This window comes from Macrotis lagotis, chromosome 6, assembly GCF_037893015.1.
Source record: "Macrotis lagotis isolate mMagLag1 chromosome 6, bilby.v1.9.chrom.fasta, whole genome shotgun sequence".
NCBI classification, from domain to species: domain Eukaryota; kingdom Metazoa; phylum Chordata; class Mammalia; order Peramelemorphia; family Peramelidae; genus Macrotis; species Macrotis lagotis.
The window spans coordinates 178814390-178832673 of NC_133663.1; the positions used below are offsets into that span (position 1 = coordinate 178814390).

Below are 18284 nucleotides of genomic sequence, written 5' to 3' on the forward strand. Positions count from 1 at the left end.
TATCTTCCATTACATCAATATATGTGGCTAGGTAATGTTTGCATGGTTTCAATGGCTTTCGAAGTCTCCCATTGAATTCCTTTTGAGCCTCAGGATATGTTATGAAATACAATCCATTCCTTCATTGGCTCCAAAAAAGCTTTCTTCAAGTTTTTAGGATGGCAAAAGAACAATAACTTTTATTTCATTTGTGAGGTTTTATTTTCCACAATATTTGTGAATAACCTCCAAAAGCATATCCCTCTTAAATACAGAGAACATCTCAGTATTTAAAAAAATAGTGTTCTAGGAAGATAGTGATAATGTTCAGGAGGATATCCTTTCATATTTGAACTTTCTGCCACATTTTATCTTAAAGGATTATATAGGAAAATAGAATGAACCCATGTTACAAGGCATCACAAGAACTATTAATATTCATGAAAATTAGATGAAAAAAATGTCATTTAACTATTTCTCTATTTTTCCAAATCAGCCAGGATTTATACTTATATGTTAGAGAAGACCCGGCTTGTTTCTCAACCTCTAAGCCAGAGCAATTTTCTTATTTTCTACTTGCTGATGGATGGGCTGACTGCTGAAGAAAAATATGCTCTTCGCCTTAATAACTTATCTGCACACAGGTAAGAAGAATCAAAGCATTTCCAAAGTAATTAATATTAATTTTCAGATTTTGATCACAAATTTTATTTTTCTAAAAATAATTTTAGATTGCATAAGCATAGGAAAAGAATGACTAAAATGAATATAGACTCTTTTTCCTGTAAATGTAGCTTTAATTTATAATGAGTTTCTTCACACTTCACTACTATCATAAAGAAAATAAGAGAGAATGAGGATATTTCTGGTTGTGCTTCCTTTGATTATTTTTATTAGCTTTTAATGATTAATTTCAAAATTTCAGTAGTTCTTCAATATGATGTAGTCTTTATTAAAGAAGAGTTTGACTTAATTCAGCAAATATCATTGGTATAACATACAAAAGATAACATACTAAGTGGGCACTGGGAAAATAATGATTAAAAAATATTGACACAAACTCTAACTTCACAGAGCTTATATTCTATGTGGGCAGAAGAGAGTGGAGTTATGATATATTTGATCACATATATGTATAAAACTGTTTTGTTTCTTATAAAACAATATAGTATGAGATGAGGGGGAAGGAACATTCAAGTTATGGAATTCTAGAAAAATTACTTACTCCTTGAAAGATAAAGGTGTTTCATAATTGATTTGGACTTAAATCAACTTTAAATTTAAGTGGTTGATTTAAATCCTCAAGGTAAGTCAAATGCTGTAATTACTTTCTCTAGAAATTCAAAGGGATTGGAAATAGGAAAGGAAAAAAGAAAAGCAAGGGTTTAATATTCCTTCTAGTTGTTGTTGAATCATTTTAATCTGTTCTGTCTTTCCATGACCCATTGAGGATTTTCTTAGCAAAGATACTGGAGTGGTTTCCCATTTCCTTCTTCAGTTCATTTTACAAATGAGGAAACTGAGGCAAACAGTTGTTATTTGCCCAGGTTCACACAGATAGTAAGTGCCTACGGTTAGATTTAAACTACTGGAATGGCACTATACACTGTGTTCTCTAAACTTCCACCTTCTTTTGTATACTTCTGTATAATGATGGTGCTAGATTCACACACATACCCAATTCTAGTCCTTTCTCCTCTAAAGGTACTTTTTCATTTACTGTGTATATATCTTATACATCTCTATTTATATACAAGTTGCCCCCCTCCCACCACCCTCCATTAATGAATAAATTCCTTAATCATACTTTTTTCTTTGTACCTTCAGAATTTGGCATTTGTCTTAATAAATGCTTACATTTGATTGATTGGTTGATAAAACTAGAAAAATACCTTAACAACTATATGGCCCAAGGTCTTATTTTACAGAAGAACCTGAGACCTAAAGAAGTAAATTGACTTACATGGCCATACAGCTAAAAAAATTTCATAGACAAGATTAGAACCAAGATCTAATTTTAAGTCTTATGCTTTTTTCATGATAGAACACAACTTCTTAGGTCTTCCATCTGGTCATTTTTTTTATCATACCTCTTCATCTCATTCTTCACCTCTACATATAAATTCTTAAACAATTAATTAATGTGACTGTTTAATATTATTGCCTTATGAAATTGAGCTCTAGAAGGGTTAAGTTATTTGAACTAAAGTTTATGATTTTTTCATAATGCTTCATAGATAGAGGGAACCTATTTGCTCAGAGTTAAGGCTATATCTTCCTATTTATAATTTACTCAAATCCCTCTCTTCATAGCCTGACCCTCCTCAGTACTTTATTCTTAAGAGGAGGGAAGAGGACTTCACTTAAAGTTTTTTAGGTACTCTATAAAAATAAATAAATTTTTTCATCATTCATATAGCTTCCTGATATTTTATGTTAGGTACACTCCAAAGATATTAAGTAAATATTCATTTATGTTTTATTTTTGTATAACTAATATCTATATCTCTTCATAAACAGAGGGATGTGGATTACATTTTAAAATAAAATCTAATGTTCCCTCAAATGAACCTCAATATCAGCTAGATTTTTTTGAAAAAAAATATTCTCTGAGGTGGAAGCATGATTATTAATTTATTTATCTCTGGTCATTCCATTTATTTCTCTTTCTCAACATAGTTTGGAATTACTAAGCATATTCAAAAACTGAAGCAGTGGGAGATACTTTGCCAAGAGTCACCACAGGAAAAGCCTCAGCAAAATCTTGAATAATTCAGTCCCCATGAGCAAAGCTGTTATCTTATCAAAAATCTCACAAGCATCCAAAAAGAACAGAGTCCTATTCTTCATCAAATCTATATGCCCCATCTTCAGCTTCAGAAGTAATTTATACTTAAAAATTTGGAGACTAATGCTGTTCTCAGCATAGTTTTATCAGGATCAATTGGACTGAATGAGATCTTATATTGGCAATTAAAGGTTTTGCCTGATATGAGTTGAGATTTGACAAAATCATGTAACACTGGAACTTTAACTTGTACAGAGATCTCTTCTTGGTTTACAAGTAAAATGGTATTTGAGATCCTTTCTTGAAATTGTTTTGAACTCAGCTGGATGCATTATAGACATTAAAATATTTAACCTTTCATCCCACTGATCTCTCTGTTCAGTACCTCAGCTATTAAGCAAAGCTTGTAGATTTAGGGAAATTTGTAGATTATTGTATGTTTGCTTATGTCATAATTGTCTAAGTATGTTGCCCATTTACTTAACAAACATATTTGTAGTTTGTACTATACCCAAGGCAAGAATAATACTATTAGTAAAGGACTTTTTTCTTTCAAAAATTAGCATTTTTTATACCCGATTCAATGGCTCCAATTGATATCCTAGTCTAAAAAGACAAATGAACATAAATGACATAACTTAGTAGCCTCAGTACTTATGTATTCTATTGATTTTTCTACACATAGAGGTGAGAAACAATTTCAGGAGAAAATATGTTTTAAAAAATTATAAACATGAAAACCACCAATGCTTTCTTATTTATATCTTTACTCTGTTTACAGTGGATTGCCTTTGTAAATTTTAGAAGGCATTCATGATTCTGATATGCCTTTCTCATTGTAACACCGTAACAATATCTACTACATTTGAATATTACTTAAGAACAATTATATATTCTTGTTATGTGATAGAGAATTCTCCAAAGATATGTGTAGTTTGTGTGCTAGAAGGGCACTCATTTGACTCATGTTACAGGATTGACATTCATAAAATGGTAATTGAGTATTATTGTTGGAGGACTACTTTCTAAGTCAACTTTGGGAAAATCATTTTCCCTATCTTCAGTTTCCTCTTCTATTAAAAGCCAAGATACAATTGATGATCTCTAATCTCCAGGCCCTTCCATCATGTGCCTGCCTGTATAGTTTTTAAGCAAAGCTCCTATTTTAGACTTCCACTAGATGTCCTTCCTCTCCACAAAGTCAAGTTTCAGCACCATGAATACCATTCATTTCAAAAATGTCTGCTCTCCTTTTTTTTCCATCTTGGAGTCATAGATTTAGAGTTGGAAATAGCTTACAAATCACTTAATATCCCCCCCCCCCAACTTTACAGATGAGGAAACTGAGAATGGTCCTTCCCAGGATCATACAGGTTCTAAACAGCATATACAGGATTTTGAGGATTTGAGCCTAAGTCCTCTCCTTCCAAATACAGAATGCTTTCCAGGATATCTTTTTTTTTTTAAATAGGTTCAGGGATCTAGAATCCTAGTTTTGAAGCAGGTGGCCATAGAATTCCAAAGACATGATTCATTTATCTTGGTGCTCTCTCATAATGGGATTGATTCAGGATTAGCTAAGAAAAACAGACGATTTCAATTTTCCATCTTTTAAAAAAATAAGCTGAAAGTCAGCTTCAGGTTGATTTTCTTCATGTGAACTATATCTCACCCTCTGTTATGATAAAAAGAAACTCTGAGTCACTAGTTATTTGTCTCATGATTGCTGTCTAAAAGAATATCACAATAGAAGCCAAGTAGAGTTTAAATTTAGTGAGAGCTGATTCTGTGCTAAGTTCTGAAGACTTAAAGTCTTCAGTGATCTGTGATTATTTTTTGGATAGAATATTCTTTCTGTTAGGATTTAACATAATTCCTCTATAGCTCTGATATATATATATATATATATATATATATATATATATATATATGAGCATTCTATTACATTTATGTATATTCTGTTAGATATAAAGATATTTCAACATTCTTCTGAATGTCATTTTATTTTTACTCATATTATCACACAATAAACATATGTCTAAATTAAACACACAATATGTTTATATGTACATATATGATATATAATGTATTATATATCATGCCTCTAACATATTGGTGTTTGATAATAGGAAATTATGAGGAACTGTACCATATTATGTATATTCTATTAATCAAACTTATGATCTGTCTGAGAAAATGTATGACCTGTGATCAGTCTCTTTGTCAAGTATCTATATGGTCAATCCTTGGACAATAGACATAGTCTCTGACCAGGTCATTGTCAAATGGCTTTACAATTAGATAGAATCAGTCCAAGTTTATGTTGTACTAGCATAACCAGTGAAGATGTAGGGTCACCCCCATGCCAGAATGAGGCAGAACTTTAACAGGAAATAATTTCTATATGAATATTATATTTAATAGGGAAAATGTTTCACACATAAAATTAATAAATAATTTATCTTAAGGTAAATAAGTATTAGTTCATGGCCTTGTATTTTTTTGTTTCCCAGGACTTACTACTGCATTTCCCTTCTTATGTGGCATATGTAATTTCTTTATTTCATATTTTAAACAATTAAATATGAAATTGTGCCAATAACTGAATGTATTCTTGAATAGGATATTGCAGCATATTTTAAACGGGTATTTGTTCACTGTTTGAAAGAAATGGAATTTTTAAAAATTGGAGAATTGATGTTCAAAAAACTTTTTAGTTCATTTTTTTAAAATTAGGAATAAGATAAAATGATTCTCAAGCATTTTTGATATTTCAAAATAGTAAGGGGTAATTTTTGAACCAGATAACTTGTGATTCAAACCATCCTGTCATGGTATAATAACTATTTGGGAGATAATACAGCTTTAATTCCTAATAATTCTGCTGAAATTAAATATGTTAAAGTTTCAAAAAAGGCTGGATGACTACCCCACTGCCAGTAGGCACATTTCAATGATACTCTGCCAGGAAGCAGAGATGTGGGTGGTTGTAGGCCACTGGTGTTCTGTTCCCACTCTACGTAGTAAGTATAAATTACTAAGAAATTGCAAATTATATCACAAGCTGCTATTCAGGTACCTAGGCCCAGCCCTGATGTAAGGATGAATAAACACATGATTAATAGTCATGCACTGCATTTCAATGTAGGATAAAGAGTCCTGACTGTGGAATTAGAGTTTGAGTTAATTCCTAAATATACCAGAACCTTTCCAATGCATTCCTTCAAGTTAAGCAGAGTAGTGCTTTGGAGAAATGCTGGATTTTAGTCAGAATTGGATTTACATCCTGACTCTTCCATTTACTATTTATAACTTTAGATAGGTCACCTTTCTGGGCCTTAAAGATTTCATCTTTAAAATTAGGAGGCTGGACCACAATCATCAAACTGTTCCTCAGAATGCATAAGGTACTGAGAATTGGCTGCACTAATTCTGAAGAGAGTCCCATTAGTCATGGATGGCTTCTAAATTCTCTCTCAGCTCTAAATCTATGATCTTTGATCCTGTGACTTGAGTTTACATCTCAGATAAATTATTTCTTATCTCTACCATTTTGAACAGGTCATTTTACTTCTGTCAATATCAATTTTTCATCTGCTAAAAGAAGCATCTAGACTAAAGCATATCATGTCCCCCTTCCAGCTCTAGATTTTAATTTTTTCTCATCACTTTGGACAAATCAAATACATTCTCTGTACCTCAGTGTTCCTAACTAGCTAAATTGTCCAAAGCCAGTGTTCCAAATGGTATCAAATCAATTTATAAGATTGATGAATATAATTTAAAAGGCATTGTGTAGTTCTCAAAGTATTTAACTATCATATTTTACTTTATAAATGTATATACACTTTTCTCTTTCTCTCACCCTTCTCTCTCCCCTACTGTACATATAATACATGTAATATAGCTCATGTTTTAAAATAGATATAAATTTTTATGTGTGTGTGTGTGTGTGTGTGTGTGTGTGTGTGTGCGCGCGCACATATAGCAGAGGAACTGAAATGACACTGACTTTAGGAAATGTCAAAGGTATGATTTGTTCAATAGTCAATCATAGCCAAACAGGACAATTTTTAGTAGAATCTGTCAGGAATAGAGTTCCAATGCCTCTGAAAAAGAAATATAAGTGCCTTTAGTGGGGAAAAATTATTAAATTTATGGTAAGGGTTTTTATTTAAAGATTTATTATTGTATTCATAATTTGGTTAGATGATATTCATGTGACAAAGAGTACAAAAACTAACAAAATACATTGTTCAGTCATTTCAGGTATGTTCAACTTTGCACCCTCATTTGGGGTTTTCTTGGTAAGGATGCTTGAATGGTTTGTCATTTCCTTCTCCAGCTCATTTGCAGATGAAGAAACTGAGGCAAATAAGACTAAGTAGCTTGCCCAACATCATACAATTAGTAAGAGTCTGACACTACATATGAATTCAGGAAGATGGGTCTTCCAGATTCTAAGCCCAGTACTTTATCCACTGAGACACCTAGCTGCCCGAAGCATTTATTAAGTTCTTAGCCCCCCCCCAATAATATATTACCTTTTACTTAAACTAATATAATACTATCCTAGATGTCCTTTTTTCCAGGCTTTCTCCAATCAACTTCACTTTTCTTCTTCAAATCCATTCTTTGTTTAAAAGTCAAAATAAACTTCCTAAAGCCCAGATGTGATTCCATCACTCCCCTGATTAAAGACCTTCAAGGACTCCCGCTTATTGCCTCTGGGATAAAATCAAACTCATAACCTTGACATTTAAAGCCCTCAAAAATCTAACTTTAATGTACCTTTATATGTTTATTTCACATTGCACTTCTTGATAACTTAAGATCAACCAGCTGGACTACTAGATGCTCCTCAAAACCAGATCTCTCTTCTTCCTTCTTGGTAGAGGTTCCTCTACCATGCCTTAAATGCACTTACTCTTCCCTTCAATCTTTAGAATCTTGTTTTTAATTGTTCTTCTAAAATGCCTGCTATAACTAGCCTGTATTTAAAGATTGACAAAGGAGGAAAATCCACTTTCTTCTATTTTAGTTTTGAACAACTCTAATTATTTGGAAGCTGTTTTGTTCATAGAATTTGATTCTATCTATCTGCATATTTCATCCATACACTGCTGATTTTGCCCCCTCAGGGTCAAATATTAGAGGCTAAATTCTTCCTCTAAATACCCGTTTATCATATCCTTGAAGACATCTATTATGCCTTCACTAAGTCTTCACTTTTTTTTGACCAAAAATGACTAGTTCCTAGAGTGAATATTCCTTTCTAATGTTTTCTAACCCTCTCATTCTTTTGACTTTTCTGTTTATTTTTTCTTTTTTTTTTTTATAGTTTTTGTAAGGCAATGGGGTTAAGTGGCTTGCCCAAAGTCATACAGCTAGGTAATTATTAAGTGTCTGAGGTCAAATTTGAACTCAGGTACTCCTGATTCCAGGGCTGATGCTCTATCCACTGCACCACCTAGCCACCCCCGTTTATTTTTTAAAATGGAAACAGTACTACCAATATGACCAGGTAAGAGTTTACAATTATTTTTAGATTTTTGGTTATGAACACTCTGTCAATTTAGTCATAAGATCTACCCTATTTCATGAAAAAACAGCATTTATTTGCCCTCACAGATTCTTCAGTATCTCATTCTCCAAGATCTTTCATGCTTATCTCAGCAAATATATCTACTCTTTTGGTTCTCTAAGACTTAAATAGTTCATCTTAACCTGGTGAGGTGAACTCATCAAAATAGGTGAAATATCAATTTGATCATTGATCCTTTATCATTAGACTTTCATTTTTGTTTTCCCCTTTCTGGTTAAATGATCATCATCCATTCCTCTTATAAAAGAAAACTGAAGGAAAGTAGGAGTTGAATAGTTCAACCTTCTTTCTCAACTTTACTTTAATCTCAAACATATATCTTTTCACCTCAACTCCCAAATCTCAATCAATCTCTCTCTCTCTCTCTCTCTCTCTCTCTCTCTCTCTCTCTCTCTCTCTCTCTCTCTCTCTGCCTCCCTCCCTCCCTCCCTCCCTCCTCATTCTGTCTTTCTGTCTGTCTCTGCTTCTCTGTCCCTCCATCTTTTTCTCTCAATCTTACTATGCCTTTTTTCTGTGTTTCTATTTGCCTCGGACTCAGTCTTTTGACCTTTCTCTTAGGTCCTAGCATAGCTTTTAAAAAACAAAAATACCAAGTTTTGTTTTGTTTTGTTTTTTTAGGTGTGTACTTAAGTCTCTGTTATATGCCTGGGCTCTTTATGAGCTTTAGAATTCTAAGGTAATTATCACAAGAGACTCTGATATCTTTTTCTTGTCATCCTTATTGCCCATTGTCCTCACTTTCATTTTCTCTGCATTTACTTTAAACATCTAGGTGAACCCACGTTTTTCTTTTGTATCCATCTCAATCTCTTCAGACAATTCTCTTTGTTTTCTCAGAGTTGCATTCTTGAGAGATTCCCTTTCCATTTGATCTAACCTTTAGGCTATTGCAGGTTACCTAATCTTTCCTTGAACTCTTTGAAATCCACTCCCTCTAAGTTTTAAAATGCATAAAAGACAATGGCTGTCCTTTTCTTCCTCTTTTTTCATGAACTGTTTTAGAGGCAATATGGCATAGCGTATAGAGAGATGGATTTGGATCCAAGCATATCTGACTGAGAAATTTATACATTACCTGTTGCTTTTCAAGTTACTTTACTTCTCTAAACTCCAGTTTCACTATCCACAAAATGGGCAAAATCATAGCACCTACCTCATAGGGTATTGTGAGGATAAAATTTCATAACATAGCTATGTTTTCATAACGTATTACTACTTGCAGGTCAGGATTAGATTGATAATAAAAGAAAACAGTTTCTCTGTATTTCTCATTCTTTTGAAGCATACATTTATCAAGACAAATTATACATTCATTAACTGTTATACTTTAGGAAAAGGAGCATGCAAACCAGCAAATATCCCAATCACAGAACATCCCATGACTACATTTACATGTTTCTGAACAAGATTTATGCTCCATTCCATGAACTGTCATCTAATTTTATCTTTTGACCCCACCACAATATTCTTTTTCTTTTTTCTTTCTGTTGATGCTTAGTCAAATGTATAAAACAACTTTTCAACTATTCATATGTAGCTATTAAATATCTAGCTTACATATCCTGATTTTTTCAGTTGACCTAAATTTGAATTTCCCATTTCCTACAAATGATTTTCGTGACTCCTCATCTATAAATACACACACAGACACACACACACACACACACACACACACACACACACACACTTTGACTCTTTTATCTATTCAAACTATCATGTGACCTTTTCTGTCTCTTTTACTTTCAGAAATTTTGAAATAATTATCTGCATTCACAGCCTCCTTTTTCTCACCATTCATTTATTCATTTTCAGCACTTTATAACATGGCTTCTAGTCCCACAGATTAACTGAAACTTCTCACTATCTCTCAATAACTCCCACTTTTTCTTTATTTTATTAAGTATAAATAATGTGACAATTTTAAATTGATGACTTTGAATTGCATATCACTCTCATCTCCCCCAATATGATGAGTCTTCCCATGTAACAAATTCTAAAGAACAAAATAGTCACTGTTAGGCAAAACCAAAAACCATATGGACCAAGTTTGTTAGTATATACACTGTTCCAAATCCATGGCTATGTGAGATAGCCATCTCAACAATTAAACTCATTTTACAGGTGAGAAAATTGTCTCAGAATTAAATTATCTATGTTCTAATTGATGACAAAGATGAGAGTCAGAATTCAAGGCCATATCTTCTAGCTCTACATTATATATTCATTTCGCTATATTTGGTGTTTTTCATCTTTATCAAAATCATTATTAAAACTGTTAAAGAGGGTGCAACTAGGTGACACAGTGGATAGTGCACTGGCCCTGGAGTCAGGAGTACCTGAGTTCAAATCCAACCTCAGACATTTGATAATTACCTAGCTATGTGGCCTTGGGCAAGCCACTTAACCCCATTTGCCTTGCAAAAACCTAAAAAAAAAAATGTTAAACAGCACTGGGCTGACACAATGGATATCCTTTTCTTATTTAGTGAAATTTTATTTCAAAGTCATATGATAACAGGCATTATAATGTAGTGAAAAGAGATTTTGTGAACTTGAATTTGAAACCTGGCTATACCAATTAATATTTGTGTAGCCTTTGACAAATGAAACCCAATTTATTGGTCTACAAAATGAAGCAATAAATGAAGAGATAAATTAAGAAAAATGCAAATTATATTGAATATACTATATACTTCATGATTTTAAATTTTTCTGTGCTTTTAAAGGTCTTTTGAATAATCACAATGATACACAGATATAAATTTAAACACAAATAAAACCTGATTAAAGATAGTGACCAACATTAGTTCCACATGACAAATATTGAAGCATGAGTACCTCCTGTGTTGAGGAGGCAGAATGTGGAGAAGGGAACCTGACTTATGGATGAGGAATAAATCTAATTGTTTTGCTTAATCATTTTCTTTCCATGTGTGTTGGGGGTGGGGTTAATATAAAAAAGGAAAGTCAGTATAGCAGCCATCTATGTAATATAAACAATTCCTTCCCAATATTGTCTAGGTCACCACCAAAAAGAAAGAAATCAGTTTCAAAAACCAAAGTTGACATTCATGCTCTGATCATTTTTGACCCCATTAATAGTAGTTTTACATTGTCATTACTTGATCTTCTTTCCCCCAACTACCAACCAAGATAATCTTCCTCATTCCCTAGGTGGAGTCTCTAGAATTTAACTTTTCTGACTCTTAAGACACAGTCTCAATTCATTTTTTTTTCAGATGCAAATTGAGACAATATTCAAGCCTACAATTTTAATGACAGACCTCACAGTAATTTTACTCAGGATAGGGAAGTTTTAAATAATTTTACAAGATAATTTGTTTTCATAATGTACTATACTGCTAGACCTAAGAGGGATCTTAAATATCATATGATCCAAACAGTTTATATAGATGAAGATACAGAGGCATGGAAAAGTTCATTGACTTGCCTAAAATCCTGGAGAGCAAATAGAAGAGCCAGGACTCCTCATTCCTGCTCAATGTGATATTCTTCTGGAATATAATATTTACCCTCCTAAGCAAGCAAAGCAAACCACCAATCAAACAATAAATTATTAAGCATAACCATTACCAAAAGACCCCACAAACAATTGACCAGTCCCTAGAACAGTATATTACATATGTTTTAGGTTTGATAATAATAATAATAGACAATAATAATAATAGATATCATTTGAATTAAAATTTGACATTAAAATATATATTAATTACATTAAAATTAAGATTCATTAAAATTTGTTCTTGTTTTGCATACATATATATATATATATCTTGGTTTATTCTCACAACAACTCTGTGAGTTAGCTGCTATTAAATGGAGTTTATTTGAGCAAACTGAGGTTAAGAGAAATGAATTTCTCTGAAATTTCTCAGAGTAATCTCTGAAATTGTCTGAGAGGGGATTTAAATTCATGTCTTCTTGATTCTAAGTCTAACACTCTTTGCATTAGTACACCTAACTACCTAAAATCAACTGATTAATATTTTTAGTTGATAACAATGATAAATTACCTTCAATTTTTTATTGCTTCTGTTGATCTACCCCCTCAAGTGAGAGCTTCTTGAGGTCATGGAGTATTTCATTTTCATCCTTGTATTTGCATTCATCTCTATATTCTCCTTCAACTAACACAGTTCCAGAAGAATAATATTTGCTTAATAAATATTCTTTAATTAATTTGGAACATAGCTTGAGATAAAAAAGTTAGAAGACAAAAATAAGGAAGCACTCAGAGACAGCATTTCTAGTTCCTGGATCTCAGGTGGGAGAACTGAATAGTTCCCTCATTTCCTAAGAAGTCAAGGATTCTTAGCCTAGCATCCATGAACTCTAAATGTGTATATGTATAAGTTTGTGCTATATAGATATGTCTGAATGTATATGTATACATATATATGCATATATATATATTTTTTTTTGTGTGAATGTATATTTTAATATCTTCATTTCAATATATTTGGTTGAATTCTTACATAGAGAATGTCCCAAGTCCTTGAACTTGAAACTTCACTAAAACTTCAGACATGAGGCATTTTATTTTATACATTTAAAAACATTATTCTACAATGGATTCCATAGGTTTCCCAAATTCACAGAGCCTAAGAGCGTAAAGAACCTAAGAACTCTTACACCTTGGGGAAGTTATAATACAAAAGCAGAAAGTTGTCTTTCTTCTCTTAACTGGCTAGTGTATTGTTGCCCCTTTACAGATTCAAGGGGAGCAATAACCACACTGTGGTGTCTTTGTATTGTAGTTGGCACAACAAATAGTCTTTGATGAGCTTCTTTGCTTGACTAAAATTATCAGGCATTTTTTTATTTCACCAAACCAATCTTGAAATCTTTTTGATCTCTTTGAAAACACAAAGGTAATCTATGATATTTTCCAAATTATTGTATAATTTTTTGTACTTGAATTGTTAGTTACTGGAATTCTTATCAACCTTGAACTAGTTTATTTGTGTAATTATAAAATATTCACATAGGCTTTCTGACTGAGGTGTATTAAAATGCATATTTAAATATGAATGTGTATTCAAATCTGCCCAGGTTGACTCCTAACATAATAGCATAAACCTACTCTCTCTCTCCACTTTTAGAAAAATCTATTCTATTGCTTTTGGCCAGCTCCCATTGCTAGTTTGAGAATGAAAATATGACTCCAGAGCAAATAACTCTCCTCCATTGTAAAATGTTTACTCCAATCATGAAAGGGCCATTGTTGACACCTTCATAATATTAATCCTATCCATCTAGGTCAACCTCCTTGTAAATATAAACAAATTCTGGAAAGTTCATTAATAAAGATTTGATCTAAAGATTAACAAGGGGGGGGCAGAGCCAAGATGCTGACAGGAGAGGACCTTCTCTTAGGCGTACTTGCTCAAAACTTATAAACTAAGGACTCTAAATTTTCAAGAGACAGAATCCACAGAGGGATTCAGTGAGGCAGTTCTCCAACCCAAAGTAACCTGGAAAAGAGCAAAAGGCTTCACTCCACAGGGTTGGAGGGGTAGCTCACAGCCTCCAGGAGTACCTCTGCCAGAGCAAGCACGTGAAGCCCAGCCCTCAGGCCACTTAGCAAGCAGTGTGGCCACAGCAGCCAAGATCCAGGAACTGGAAGCAAAAGCCAGTAAACAGGAGCCCCCAGGGCAAGAGTGCTGAGCCTAGGGAGGGGAGTGAAAAGAGACTGCAGAGCTCTGTCCTCTGTCCCTGGAACAGGACTCTGGGGCTCTGACCACATTCAGATCCTGATCACAGTCTAGGCCACCCATAGAACAGCAGGGCCCCCCACCTCAGCCCCGTGGCAGGGGGTGTGCTTTTGGTCATTCACAGACCGGGAGGGAAGACAGAGTCACACACACACACACACACACACACACACACACACACACACGCACACACATGGAGATCCTTGTGGGGGTGTCCCAGTAATACTCAGAAGCTCGGGAAGCACCACAAAACCAGGCTGGAGAAATGAGTAGGCAGAGAAAAAAGAGGAACACCATTGAGAAATACTTTGTCTGTGATCCCAAGAAGGATCAAAACACTCAATCTGAAGATGAGGAAGTATAAGCTCCTGCATCTAAAGACTCCAAGAAAAACATAAATTGGGCTAAGGCTATGATAGAGCTCAAAAAAGACTTTGAAAATCAAGTGAGGGAAATAGAAGAAAAATTGGGAAAAGAAATGACAGAGATGCAGGAAAAACATGAAAATGAAGTCAGCAGCTTAGTCAAGGAGATCCAAAAAAATGCTGAAGAAAATAACATGTTAAAAACCAGCATAGGTCAAATGGATAAAACAGTTCAAGAAGTTATTGAGGAGAAGAATACTTTATAAAGCAGAATTGGCCAGGTGGAAAAAGACATAAGAAAGCTCTCTGAAGAAAACAAATCCTTCAGACAAAGAATGGAACTGAGGGAGGTTGCTGATTTTATGAGAAATCAGGACACAATACTTCAAAACTAAAAGAATGAAAAATTAGAAGAAATGTGAAACATCTCATTGAAAAAACAACTGATTTGGAAAACAGATTTAGGAAAGATAATTTAAAAATTATTGGAATACCTGAAAGTCATGACCAGGAAAAGAGCCTTGACATCATTTTCAAAGAATTACTATAGGAAAATTGCCCTGATATCCTAGAAGCAGAGGGCAAAATAGAAATTAAGAGAATCTACCAATCTCCCTGAGAAAGAGATCCAAAAAAAACAACCCCCAAGAATATTATAGCCAAGTTCCAAAACTCCCAAGTCAAAGAGAAAATATTACAAGCAGCCAGGACACAATTCAAATACCATGGACCTGCAATCAGGATCACACAGGACTTAGCAGCAACTACATTAAAAGATCATAGGACTTGGAATATAATATTCTAGAAGGCAAAAGAGTATAGAATGCAACTGAGAATCAACTACCCAGCAAAACTGAATGCCCTCTTCCAGAGAAAAAGATGGACTTTCAATGAACCAGGGGAATTTCCAATGTTCCTGTTGGAATGGCCAGAGCTGAACAGGTTTAGTCTTCAAATACAGGACTCAGGTGAAGCATAGAGAGTGGAGGAGACAGGGAAAATATGAGGGACTTAATGTATAGAAAAATGATGCTGATAATACTCATATGAACCTTCTCATTTAATAGAGCAGGTAGAAGGAGCTTTTATAGATGAAGCACAGGAGAAAGCTGAATTTGGAGATAAAATGTGGTATAAAATGGAGTCAATAGATAAAAGGGAAATGTAATGTGAGAAAGAAAAAGGAGAGAAGGAATAGGCTAAAATATTTCATATAATAAGTTCTTTCTTTATTACAATGAGCTATTGCAATGTTATGGAAAGGCAAGGGGGAATGAGGGAATCTTTGCTCTCATCAGAGGTGGCTAGGAGAGGAAACAGCATATATATATAATATATGTACTCAATAGGTTATAGACATCTGGAATAAGAAAGAGAGAGGGCAGGGGACAGGGGGAAGGGGTGGGGAATGTGAGGGAGGGAAGAGAGGATGGACCACAGGGGAAGAGTGGTCAGATATAACACACTTTCTTTTTACTTCTTGCAAGGGTCTGGGATTGGATGGCCTGTCTAGGATCATAGGGCTGGGTGGATGCTGGGCCTAAGGGGTGGTATGTGGGCTGGGGGCCTCTGGGCCACAGGGCTGGGGATCTGTCTGCTGTGCCCCTCAGCTACCCTACAGCAGAAACAGAGTGAAAGAAGAGAGAAAATATGGTACATGGAAGTAGAGAAGTACCAATGGAGGGAGTTGCAATCAGCAATGGCAACAGTAGAAAAATATGGAAGTAACTTTTGTGATGGACTTATCATAAAGAATGTGATCCACCCACAACAGAGCTGGTGGTGTTGGAACACAGACTGAAGCACATTTTTTATTATTTTGGAGTGGGGGAGGGTTGCAGGGCAAATGGGGCTGGGTGGCCTGACTCAGGCTGCACAGCTGGGCGATGGTTGGGTGTCTGAGGCCATATTTGGACCCAGGTGCTCCTGGCACAAGGGCCAGTACTCTGTCTGCCACCTACTATTATTATTACTATTTTATTTTATTTTGGGTCTATTATTTTTGTTTTGGTTTTTGCAGGGCAATGGGGTTGGGGTGGCTTGCACGGGGTCACACAGCTGGGTGATTTTTGGGTGTCTGGGGCCGCATTTGGGCTCAGGTGCTCCTGGCTCCAGGGTCAGTGCTCCATCCACTGCACCACTTGGCCATACCTATTATTATTATTATTATTATTATTAATTTTAATTTTAATTTTTTTCTCTCCCTTTTATAGCTCATGTGGGTCTATATTTTTTGGAGGGAGGGGGTATTATGTTTACTCTTAAACAAGAATATTTTAGTAATGTATTACAAGACATTTGTACAAAATAAGAATAAACAAATACATAAATAAGGAAAAAATTTTTTAAAATTTAAAAAAGATTAAGAAGCATCTTAAGCAAAGTGCATTGACTATTAAACTTGGGCCCAAAAAGATGGGTTATACTCACTTTTAATCCATACTCTTATCACCCTGGGCAAGACACTTAACCCTTCTGAACCACATTTTCCTCATTCGTAAAAAGAAAAGTTTGAATGAAATAGCCTTTAAGGACTCTTCTTGCTCTAGATCTCTGATCTTGTGATCCTATGCTTGCCCCTCTCCCTGGTTCCCTATGGCTGATGATAAATAGCTGCCCTTTTGAAAGAAATTCTTGAACTTGTATTTGTTCTAATTGCTTCCCTAAAGGTTAAGATTATTAAGATGTTATTCAGCTTCTTGGCCTCATGAGTAAAAAATGAATTTTCTTGGCCAAAAAAAAAAGTTTGGAAAGAACAAATGTCTTTGTAGTTAGATCCCAACTCTACTATATGTGAGCTTTTTGATATTAGGCAAACTTCTATTTCTCTAAATCTCACTTTATCTGTAAAATTAAGATGCTGGACTTGAAAGGCTCTGCAAAACCCTTTCTAGATCTATGAAAATAACCATAGTTGAAGTATGCTTAGCATCATAGGATTCCTTAACTTGGGATCTGGGACATTATTTCAATATATACATACATATATATAATATACATATATACATTTTAACTATATAACTATTTCAATATAACTGATTTTAGAATAATTTCTTTTGAAACCTCATATAGTTTTTACTATTAAAGCAACTGTTTTGAAAAGAACTAGACTTCACAAGATTGCCAAATGAATCCATGACAATTAAAAAAAGTTGAGAAGCTGGTTCAGAGGCTGGATTTTTATTCACCACTTCACTGTTTTTAAATTTCTTTTGAGCATTTAAATCATTCATCTGAACCTGTCTTTTCCCATTCACATTAATGAATAAATTTTGCTTCAACTATGTTGCTGAAATTGACAACTTGTTATTTGTCTCAAATTCTTTTACCCAAGGCAAATTCATTAGTTTGGACATGACCTCTTTACTTTCTGGTAGAGAAGTTATGAGATTGAAGAAAACATGTGAATTGCTTTGTTTGTGCCATTGTTTGTCTGTAATATGAGGGATTAAGGAAATAGTGACCACTTTGGAATTTAGCTAGAGCATCAGCCAAATACATCTCATGTAAACATAATAACTAATTCCTTCTTGGTTAAACTGTTCCAAAAATGACAAAGCTCCCACTTCCACCAACATTTTCTATTGGCAAATCTTCAGATATTTCCCTTGCCTCTTCTAGAGCCAATGAAGTTAGCAAAATGAATTTATGTACAAGATTGCATTTGTTCTACAGTTATAGTTCTGATTTATATAACTGTTCACAAGGGAATTTCAGAGTGCTTGGCAAATATTTTTCAATTATCACATAACATTAAACTCACCTAGAGAGATAAACAGAAAAAGCTGGGCAAATAAAAATTGAGAAAATTG

General features: G+C 34.2%; 1 protein-coding gene across 1 annotated transcript in view; it reads left to right on the plus strand.

The window, feature by feature from the left end:
* MYO16 (myosin XVI) overlaps positions 1-18284 on the plus strand; it is an 851952-nt gene that overhangs the window by 427213 nt on the left and 406455 nt on the right. The window contains exon 16 of the mRNA XM_074192022.1: positions 476-623. Coding sequence (XP_074048123.1) covers positions 476-623 — 148 coding nt within the window. The remainder of the gene's footprint in view (positions 1-475; positions 624-18284) is intronic.